The following is an 11806-nucleotide window of genomic DNA, read 5'->3' as shown; positions in this document are numbered from 1 at the left end:
TGCTAGAAATCCAGACTGAATTGGCTCAAGGAAGGAGACAAAAACATGAAAGTTTTCCATGCTAGTGTTCAGGGTAGATGAAGAAGAAACAGAATTGCAAATATCTAGAGAAATGATAGAACTTGGATAATAAATGAAGAGGAGTTAAGTTCAGAGATTGCTAAGTACTATAAAGAACTCTTCACAAACACTGAGGGAGGGGACTTAGAAGAGGTACTGGATGGCATACCACACACCATCACAGAGAGCATGAATGATAATCTTATAAAACTTGTGGGAAAGGATGAGATTAAATCTGCTCTCTTCTTTATGAGTGCTGAGAAAGCTCTAGGCATAGATGAGATGCTTCCCATCTTCTCCAAAAGTTCTGGAACATAATATAAAGGGTTAATTCCATTTTGTCCCCCCAAACTTTGGACGATTATCCACTTAAGTCCCTAAACTTCAAAATGGGACACTTAATTCCCTAAACTTATAAATACCTCCCACTTAAGTCCCTGAACTTATAAAATGGGACACTTAAATCCCTAAACCCTTATAAATTGGGACACTTCGACCACCAACGGCATTCAGGATTTGTTAACAATTTTCCTTAAGTGGAAGGTATTTATAAGTTTAGGGAATTAAGTGTCCCATTTTGAAGTTTAGGGACTTAAGTGGATAATCGTCCAAAGTTTGGGGGGACAAAGTGGAATTAACCCTAATATAAAAGGACTTGGTAAATGCAATTCAAACTTTCTTTCACACTGGACACATTTTTAAGTCAGTCAACCACACAGTCATTTCACTTATTCCTAAAATCATAAACCCCACCACTCTCAAAGCACTATAGGTTTATCAGTTTTTACACTACATTGTATACAGGTATTGCTAAAGTGTTAGCTAACAGACTGAAAGAAGTCCTTCATTTCTGCATTTGTAAAAACTAATCTACATTCATTCCTAGTAGGCAAATTTTGGATAATATAACAATTGCTCATGAATTCATGCATTATCTTAAGAATAAAAGGCAAGGCAAAGATGAGTTTATGGTAGTAAAATTAGATATATCTAAAGCCTATGACAAGGTTGAATGGAGGTTCTTGGAAGTAGTGATGCAGAAAATGGGGTTCAATGAGAAGTGTAGGAAGTAGATCCTAGAGTGTATGTCAATAATGTCCTACTCATTCACCATCAATGGAGAGGTTAGGGAATATGTGATAACAAAAAAGGGGATTAGACAAAGGGACCCATTATCGTCTTATCTATTCCTCTCATGCTCAGAAGATTTTTATAATCTACTCAGAAAAGCAGTAGAGGAAAAGAATGTCTTGGCCATGAGAATCAGTAGGTAGGGACCCAGCATGACTCATTTGTTTTTTGCAGATGATTCCTTAATAGTTTGTAAGGCAAGACTGCAGGATGCAACATAACTCATGAGGATACTTAGAGTCTATGAAAGAGGGTCAAGTCATTTCCCAACATATTCTATCCAATTCAAAATCAGCCCAATACTAGATAACTTAGATTATTAATTCGAGAATGACTCAATTCAGGATTAATAATTTGAGAGCGAGTCATCTCATCTCATTCGATTCGTGAACCAAATGGACCCTAAGGTTTGATAACTCTCATTTTAATAGTGAATTCGATTTCATCGGTACAGTACCCAAAAGGAACTGTAGAATTTCCTTAATTTGACTAGTAGCGGGTCGTTAAATAGCTAAAAAGAAAAGAGAGTTGTAAATCATCTTTAGCTAAAGGCTTTGAACTTTCCAAAAACTAGAAAAAGATGAAAGTGAAAAGAAATGAGGCTGAATGGTCTGGGTTGAAAAAAAAAGAAAATTATTTTAACACGTTGCATAAGAATTAAGAAACGAGGTAATAGTTCCATTTATGGATTTTTATCTTTTGAACATTAATAATTCATAAATGTAAAGTAGAATCTCTTAAAGAGAAAAAGTAGAAAGTACTTCAATGCGAATGAACAATATAACTAAGAAAAGGTTGGGGGATGGGGGTATGGAGGGATTGGATGGCACGGGGAGAAGGAGCATAAAAAGGATGTTTGGATTCGAGAATTTTCACTTATATAAAACAATAATAAAATTAGCAGAACTAAGAAGAGATCGAAGACAAAATGCAAAGGGTTAATATGATATAATTAAAATGAGAAGGAAAAAAGTGACAAAATATTTTTTCAAAGATATGTTCTGACACCTTTTTTGAATATTTTTTCATTGTAGGTGGGATTCAAATCCCTAATCTACAATCTAAAAAGGGATTTAATCTCTTTTTTATGGCCACTGCCGGGAAGTTCAGTAATTATATTATAGATAGCTGTCTACCGCTATTGATGTATATAGTAGGGAGTACAACATGGCAACCCTCCCCACGTGGATACTTGAAATCTAAAGTAAAAAATGGTGAAAACTGCAATATAATCCATGACTCTCTCTCTCTCCCCCAAGTGCTAACTTCTGAATTTTGAGACTCATATTTAAAATGTAACCCAATTTTGATATTAAACATCCCATTCAAAATGACTAAAACAATCCCCCGATCCAAATTTATGTTCATACTCATATGTACCGTTACCAGGCAAATACCTAAAATATGTCGCTATGTTGCTGAAAAAACCCATATTTGGAAGTTGCTTTATTAAATGCCAAATGAACAAAAGCTTCTTGAATAAAAACCCATATTTGGAATTTTAATCCCTTATTATTTAACTTCTTCTTCTATTTATTTAGTAATGTGGAGACGTCCATCCATCGTAAGTAGTGAGTTCGCAGGCCGGCATTTGGACAGAAAAATGACAATCTCCTTGTTTTTTTTTTTTTTGTCAAAAAGAACCTCTTTGTTTGGACAGCAATTTTTCGTCTTTTTACCTACGTTTTCCGGTCGTGAAAAATTATTACGTTTTTTGTAAATATATTTTTCAATTAATTTTTTATCTTACATATATTTATCAAATCGCTACAGTAATTTTTCTAAAAATATACAAAAAAATGCAATCGTAACAAGGCCTCAGTGTTTATTTTGAGATCCATCGGAGGGAAACAAAAAAATCCTTACAGCTCTTATCATTGCTTGCCAACTCTCAAAACTACAACACTGCAATAATACATTGAATCTAGTCTCTAGACTCTGAGACCAAGCAGCTTAGCCACCCCCCAAAAAAATCCAAGTTAGTATGTGCTCAGCCTTGCGGTTGCTCACCATTTCCTTTTTCTTTTCTTTGTAGTATTTTATTCTAAAACCTGCACCCAAAAAAAAAAAAAAAAAACTCTATTCTTTGCATCATTATATTGGTTTTCTAAGTTAGCCGTAGTAACTAGCAGCACGTAGTACCAGCAGCAGTAAAAAAAAAAAACAAATGTTGAAATGGTAAAACGTATGCACGTACGACGAAGGATTAATAATATACGAGTGATGAGAGAGGGGTATTAACCGAGTAAAGCCAATACAACAGCTACTAAGTACTTCATTTACAGAATCTGTGCATATGGCCACATGCTCTCTGCCTCCAATCAATTTCCACAAGCAGTATGCTATATATTTTAAGCACCAGTCCTACAGATCTTATAACATAGTCGTCAGAGAGTCAAAAGCTATTCTTCTATCAAGCAAAATTCTTGTACTGCAACCCTTTCCATGCTTGAATTAAAATATGTACTTACTACTACAACAAAGTGTTGTATTCCCTCTGATTTGGGACTCTTTAATCTCTACGCTGACAACCCAAACATGGAATAATACCAAAGGAATACACTCCTGATGGATGATACCTACCTCTCTCTCTATGTATATAAATAATAATAAATTCCATGGGGTTCCAAATAATTCCAGCCATTAGTCAACTCCCTAATTTTATTTTCTTGCACAGATCCACACATTTTCGCAGCCAAAAAAGGAAAATAAGGGTCCATTCCCTCCTCGTCAGGCCATCAAAACACTACTACTTTTGTTTTGCTTGGATTCTTTGTTTCAGTAACCCTCCCTGTAATTCTGCCATCTGTGATAAGAGACTACTGTGTTATCCAAAGGGATAACACCAGATTAGATTAGAATTTAGATTAGATAGATGCCTTTTCTTGGAGCTCAGCGGACGTTAAAATGAGCCACTACTATCGAGTACCGCTTCTCAATCACCCGCTTTGGGTTGGTGCTCACCGCCAATGCATTAAAGTCTGGTGGGGCGATTTGTCACGTTAAAGTGACTTTGCTCAAAAAATTCAGACAGGTATGCAATGCATTCGTCTGATACCGTAGTGGTTTAAGTCTCCTCTAAAATTATCCTGAAATCTCTTCAGGTCCTCTTCTTTCCCTAATGTTCACAAAAAATTCAGGTGAATGCATACCGCTGCTCTTTATTTAAAGCTATATTGCTATCATATTCATACTAGTAATAATTAAATCATTCATTCTTCAATTATCACCCAAATTCACATCCACATCCCCAAATCTGCAGCTTGCTCTTAAATTCTCAACCGTGATTAAGAGTCAACACTAGTAGTGGTGCACTATTCTCTTTTTATCTTCTTCTTTATAAAAAATAAGCCCGGAAAATACAGGATCAAAAGGGCAGGAAGCTGGCTGGCTCTGTAATAAAGCTCTCTTTTATTATTGTCTTCTGTCCCAGTCACAGTGGTGCTGTGTGGTGTGTGCAGCGGTGCGGTATAAAAAGCTTTTGCTCCCTTGGATTGGATGGTAAAGTGTTGTAGCGCAGTTACTACTGTTATCATCCATCCCATCATCAATTATGGTGAAAATCGCAAGTGAGCTCCAAACAAGCGCCCGTGTCCCTGTCCGTGTGTTGGGTTTCGTTTTCACTGCTCATTTCGCTTTTCTTCTTCCTCCTCCTCCTGTTGGCTTCCTCCAAGTATTGCCTGCTCATTCAATCTAGAGAACAAAAAAGAAAGAAATAAACAGTAAAAGAAGGAAAGACAGAGTCTTTTTTTTTTTGGGTCCAGACGGATACACTGCTGCGAGAAACCATCCAGACCAGACTGACCTGACCGCCTACTTCTTCTGCTTCTTCTTCTTAATAACATAACATACAGAGTAATATCGTCATGGGCTGTTGTGAATCCAAATTTCAGTCGGAGACTTACCCAGAGAAGGAGAAGGAGAAGGAGAAGGAAAAGGAAAACAACATCGAGCCCCACAACCACAATCATAAAACCTTGACCACCCCACCCTTCCTCCACCCACCTCCTGCTACTCCTACTGCCGAACCTGTCCCGGGAACCATCGCCGGAGTCCCCTCTTTCTCTGAGTTCCCTTTAGCAGACCTCAAAGCTGCCACCAACAACTTCAGCTCCGACTTCATAGTCTCGGAAAGCGGCGAAAAAGCCCACAATCTTGTGTACAAAGGCCGCCTCCAGAACCGCCGCTGGATCGCCGTCAAGAAGTTCACCAAATTGGCCTGGCCCGACCCCAAACAGTTCGCGGTATGTCAATATTTATACATATACTCCTTTTTGTTTTGGGCGCGGCTATACTTCTTCTAAGGCGTATATATGCATTTTTTTGAATGTTAACTATAACGATGGAAGCTTTCTGTTTCTTTTTCTTTGCCCTTTTTTCTGCTGGTGGGATGGGGGCTTGGTATTGGACTATTGGTGGTTTGAATCTTTGTTGAACTTCCTTAGGAGGAGGCGTGGGGTGTGGGGAAGTTGAGGCATCGGAGGCTGGCTAATTTGATTGGGTATTGCTGTGATGGGGATGAGAGGTTGTTGGTTGCTGAGTACATGCCCAATGATTCTCTTGCTAAGCACTTGTTTCACTGTAAGACCGATACTCCTACTACTACTACTACCTTTGCTTTCCCTTCTTCTTCTTCTTCTTCTTTTTTTTTTTTTTATTGTTTTGGGAAAATTTTCTTTTTCAGACTTGTAATGATGAATCAGAAGTTAGGAAGTGATAAAAATGTCTTCTTTAACATATACCCGAGGTCTTGTTACCTCAATGTGTTACCATAGAGATTGCAGTTACCTCAATGTGTTACTACGGGACATTGCTAGACTGAGGGAGGATTTTGACTCTTGTAGGTTTACTTTTGTTAGGAGACAAGGTAATCTTGTTAGTCATAGTGTGGCAAAATTTGCCTCCAAACTTAAATATGATGTTACATGGGGACATTGCTTCCCTCATGGCTTAACCAAAAATCCAGGGATGATGTAGAGGTAATTGCCCCATAAGTGTAAATCCGTTTGATCTTATAAAATACAAGAGTCTTTTCTGAACAAAAAAAAAACCTGGAATCTAAGTTACTCTATTACTTGGCTTAAGGAAAAACAGGTTGGATTGCAAACATCAGTTTTTTCATACTATATGTTAGGCCCAGCCACAGTCTTGCGACACTGCTTAGCTTATCCTTTTATCCTGGAACTAGAAGCGTTTTCTAAGCGGGTAGCTTAGAAGCTAAATTCTCGTCATGTAAAAAACTTAAGGATGGAAATGTTTCTTATTGCACTGAACAGGACGAGAATAGTACACTTTGTACTTCTCAGAGCAATTTTTCAACCTTTATCTTTCATGTGCTTTGGGTGGATGGCTTCCTGACTCATTGGCATTTATTCATGGGATTTTTCTGTACTTGACTTGACAGGGGAGAGTCAGACCATTGAATGGGCCATGCGTTTGAGAGTAGCACTTCATATAGCTGAAGCCTTAGAGTATTGCAGCAATGAAGGACGTCCATTATATCATGATCTAAATGCTTACAGAGTTCTATTTGATGAGGTATCGTTGAGCCCTATTTTTTTGGTCTTTTGGTTTTGAACGAATGAGCACTAGTTTGACCCTTTTACTATGTTTGCTTGCACACGTCGAATTTTTCTTGCTTGACTTCTAAATGTTACTTAGGGTGAGAGTTGGAATTGGAATTTACTTTGCAGGATGGTGATCCACGGCTGTCATGTTTCGGATTGATGAAGAATAGTAGGGACGGTAAAAGTTATAGCACAAATCTTGCTTATACTCCTCCAGAGTATTTAAGAAATGGTGAATATTTCTCCAGCTTAAGAAAGTTATACATGTTTAGTTATTTATTATTTACCAACTACTGCATTATATTTTTCTCAAGTTTGATTTTTTTCCTGTTTTTTAAGATGGCTTCTATACCTTCTTTCTGTTCAACTGTTCCACTGGTCTTTGGAGCTGTTCATTCTTTTGCTGAATTTAGCGCTTGAGCTATGCTCATTTGTAAACATATGTTCTGCGTGTATAGTGTTGTGCAATATGCTAAAAGGTGGTGGAGAGTTTTGTTCTTATGAGCATACGATGCTATACTTCAATTCTGAACAGTTATGAGGATGCTGTAGCAGCTTGCTCCTTGTTGTCAGAAATCATGCCTCGAGCTTGAGCATAAACTCCATTCATATTGTTGATTTGTATACTCCAAAGGTTCAGTATACGACTTAACTATCTGACTTGGAATTCTACTTATTGCAGTTTCTATTATCTTTTTGCAGGAAGGGTTACAGCAGAGAGTGTTATGTACAGTTTTGGTACTGTTCTTTTGGATTTGCTAAGTGGAAAGCACATCCCTCCAAGCCACGTAATTGCTGTTTCTGTCCCTTTTTTATTGAGGCTCATTAGCAGTATAAGGCTCCTTTAACAATTTTTTCCTAGTAAATCATGCAAATTTCCTTAGAGTTGGTAAGCGCCCCCTTTAGGTATCGTGATTAAAATGCTCTTTCCCCTCAATGGCGTTGAAGAAGGCTTTGCAATGGGTCAAACCCATTGTGAAGGAGGTCTAAAAAGTTTCCATTCATGTAGCTTTGGTAAAGTAATGCAGGGCAGTTATATACCAGAAAGATTTGAAAAGGAAGAACTGAGCTAGATGGTTACACCTTGTCTTCAAGCTAATATGCATGATGAGTCATCTTTACTAGCTAGAATAATTTGAAAAGAAAAGAACAGATACTTGTACTAATCTGGAAATACTTTGCAGTTGGACATTGTAAATTAGTTAGATTCTACTCCTTCCATGCATATCTCAAGTAGCAGATTAGTTGTTTTTCAGAATATTTTACTTATGCCAAATTACACGCATCCTGAAACTCAGTTGCCTGCTCTTTGCCTCTGCCTCTTGCAATTGGGATATTGTGCAGTGCAAAGTATAATTTATTATTAATTGGGATATTTTGTCATTGTGCAGTGCAAAGTAGTATTTGTTAATATTTTGTTATTAATTTGCTAGATTCTGCTCTTTACAGGCTCTTGATATGATACGGGGTAAAAATATCTTTTGTTTAATGGATTCACATCTGGAGGGAAAGTTCTCCACAGAAGAAGCAATTGTAGTTGTCGGTCTAGCCTCTCAATGCTTGCAATCTGAACCTAGGGAACGGCCCAGTACAAAGGACCTAGTTTCTAAACTAGGTCCATTACAGCCCAAATCTGATGTAAGAATTTAAAATTGCAAGCTCTTAAGTTTTTGCCGCAATACAAGCTTCATGTTTCAGTATTCATTTTTGTTTTCCGTGGGTCTTGTTAGCTTCGCTTCTACCAGCTCTCTTGTCCACATCTTGCTCTGTTTTGCCTTGCCACGTTAACTATATTTAAGGTGGTTGAAGGAGGGCATATTCTTTACTCCTCACCCCCCAAAGACCCCCGCAAACTGGCCAACAGGAATGGTAGCAGTTTAGAAAAATAATAGACGTGCTTTGCACGACCTGGTTGTATAGCTATCTTCATCTTTATATGTATTTCGAGTGAGCACCTACATGGAAATGGATATTCTTTTTTTAACCTGTCCCAATAGGTCTTCTTGACAACTAATCCAAAATTTGTAGTTATAAAATTTGCCAGCTTTTAAAAGATTCTATGCCTATAATACATGGTGCTTTTCCAGAATCTGTAACCCATTATCTTTGACCTCCTTCAGCTTGGACGAGTGATATCTAATAGATTAGGTGTAAGATGTGGATTGCGTGTATTCTGCTTAATTAAGATGCAGAATCAGTCACATCTAAGTGGCAACATTATATCAAACTCTGCCGTATTAGTCTCTTGAAGCTCCAATAAGCATCTGTTATTGCTTTAGGCCCCCTTCATAAAATGATCAAGTGAGTCAGGCATCTTCATCTATCCTTTTATATTCTGTAAAAATTGAATTATCCTACGACCAATCTGTATATGAATGAGGCTGGTTTATCAAGTAATCTAATATATCACTTGTACCTGTGGGAATATGACCCATCTCCTCCTTTGTACCATTCCAAATTCTTTTGATATAGAATGACTTGCATCTAAGCCAACTCAAAAATGCCTCCTGCTCTCTGGCACTATTATCTGCTGTCATGGTGACTGGTTTCAATGAGGCTTCATGTCACTCCTCAAATTAGTATGGTTTTTCTAGTTAATGTAAAAGGTTGAAAGCTTCAAAAATATGACACGAATGGTTGAGTTTCAGGTTCCGTCTCATGTCATGCTTGGAATTTCGAAGCATGAGGAAACCCCGTTGACTCCACAACGTCCTCTCTCTCCAATGGGAGAGGCCTGTTCCAGGATGGACCTCACGGCAATCCATCAGACACTGGTCATGACGCACTACCGGGATGATGAAGGAACAAATGAGGTATCTGACCTGTACAGTACTTCCTTCTGTTCCTTGTCTCTTGATTCTGTTCTTAGAAGATGTCTTTTAAATGTTTCAGTTGTCTTTTCAAGAGTGGACCCAGCAAATGAAGGATATGTTGGACGCAAGGAAACGTGGAGACTTTGCTTTCCGTGATAGGGATTTTAAAATTGCCATAGATTGTTATTCACAGGTATGGACGTATGAGAAACTTTGATACAAGTATTGCCACTCAATTGAGACTCTGCTTATTGATTGATGAGGAGACCTATCCTAGCTCCAGACTCTGGAGGTGGTTTTTGCGCAAGCCTGTTGACTGCTGTGATGAGTATGCTTGGGGGACTATTATTATCTGCTTGCATCTGGAAATAGTTTTATTTTATTCAGTGGAACGCAATAATAATAGTATTTGATATCATACTTTGGGGATGCTGTGCCATCATGCTTCTCTTTTAAAGAATGAAAATGCAGTTGCTATGTAGTTGCAGATGCTATATGGTTGTGATGACCATGCTTGCTTTTTTGGGTTTGATTGCAGTTTATAGATGTTGGTACCATGGTGTCTCCAACCGTTTATGCTAGGCGGAGCCTGTGTTATCTGATGTGCGATCAACCGGATGCCGCCCTTAGGGACGCAATGCAAGCTCAGTGTGTGTACCCAGATTGGCCAACAGCTTTCTACATGCAGTCGGTGGCGCTGGCCAAACTGGACATGCACCAGGATGCTGCTGACATGCTGAATGAGGCTGCTGGGCTGGAAGAGAAAAGGCAGAAAGGTGGGAGATCAGGATCATCATGAAAATAAAACCATATCTACAAAGGCATGGCCTCATTGATTTGATCTCGTCTTTTTTTTTTATTCAATCTGTAAAATCGGAATAGAAAGCTGTAGTTATTTCTTTGTCATTTCAATTGTATCATAGAGAATGTGTTCAGGGCTGCATCAGTGGAAAGCTTGTTTAGTCTGGGCTCTCCCGGGTTAATATTTTACGTGCACTGTACAAGTCATAAGCTTTTCATATTTCATAGTTCACACACAAGTCATACCCATACGTGTCTTTTAGTTCATGAATTCATATTGATATTATATACAAACATAAATGATAAATTTAAGTGTCAAAGAAATAAAGAAACCCTAAGTCTCGAATCTCTTTTCAAATTTTCTCATCTGAGGACAATACTTATGTTGGTATGGCTAGTCAAATTATGAAATTGGGTAAAAAGGTAGTTTCAAAAAAATTTTTAAAACTCACCTAGTTCATAAAAAATCACTAGGTGTAGCGGGTCACAGGTTTGGCGGTTCGGGTCAAACGGTTCAAATCAAACTCCGATCCAATTGCTAAATTGGCTCAATTCTATGACCAGTTCAACCGTTGGATCGGATCGAGTTTAACAACTATGCGCCATGTTGATCATTTTTGTTTACTCCTCTTCCAATAGAATGACATTCCTCCAAATTAATCACAATAAATGCTTAGCTACTGAATCACTTGCATTGGTGAGTTAGTGGACATGCAAATGAGAGAAATAATCCATTGCATACAAGGTGCAAGTAAAATTGTCTACGAGTTACTTGAAAGTTAGCTTTTTTTTTTTTTAAGTTGGGGAGGATGGGTCGGGTGGATCGGGAGAAGGAAGAGTAATTCGAACTCTTCCACTTACACTATATGAAAAAAAAGATCTATCTAACGGGTGCCATGATGTATTTTAGGTGTTAGATTTTTAAAAATATAAAATTAATTTAAAAAGTATATAAATGCATGGGGATTAATTAGAGAAAGTGTATAAATGCAAGAGAAAGTAGTAATTGTTAATATGTGCACATACATAGTAGGTTGCGTGAAATGTAGGCGTGTTAACGAGTGAACACCTACTAGAAAAATCCTAAAACAAAAAACAAAAAGATTAGCATTTTTTAATTTTTTTTTATTGGGGGTGAAACTGTAAAAGTAGTATTCCCTCAACTTTTACTGCTTAATTTGAAGCCATTCCAAGGAGAGCAGCATTACCTACCATTGAATGGGCCATTAATTCATTCCAAGATTTAACTAAGCTGTTTTCATCCAATTAATTAATTCTCTTCTCCCCATATTTTTTTTTTTAAATGAGTTGAAACATAAACTACTAGTAGCAACTAGTGTTATTCAATTAGAGTTATTTGGGGGAATCCTCATTAAAGACCCATGCAGAGAGAGAGAGAGAGTTGAGTTAATTAATTGTCCAAACTTACTTTAA

The 11806-nt window shown here is 37.7% G+C and overlaps 1 protein-coding gene across 1 annotated transcript; it reads left to right on the top strand.

Annotated features, from left to right (window-relative positions):
• The first annotated feature begins 4690 nt into the window (after nt 1-4690).
• Nucleotides 4691-10604, top strand: LOC113783499 (serine/threonine-protein kinase BSK1-like). Its single transcript, XM_027329648.1, has 9 exons — nt 4691-5435; nt 5637-5772; nt 6596-6729; nt 6885-6990; nt 7461-7546; nt 8208-8396; nt 9407-9571; nt 9651-9764; nt 10110-10604. The coding sequence occupies exons 1-9, from the start codon at nt 5058-5060 to the stop codon at nt 10368-10370; spliced, it is 1569 nt and encodes a 522-aa protein (XP_027185449.1). The 5' UTR covers nt 4691-5057; the 3' UTR covers nt 10371-10604.
• The last annotated feature ends 1202 nt before the right edge of the window (nt 10605-11806 follow it).

Source organism: Coffea eugenioides, chromosome 9, assembly GCF_003713205.1.
Source record: "Coffea eugenioides isolate CCC68of chromosome 9, Ceug_1.0, whole genome shotgun sequence".
NCBI classification, from domain to species: Eukaryota; Viridiplantae; Streptophyta; class Magnoliopsida; order Gentianales; family Rubiaceae; genus Coffea; species Coffea eugenioides.
This window is presented reverse-complemented; position numbering and strand designations above follow the sequence as displayed.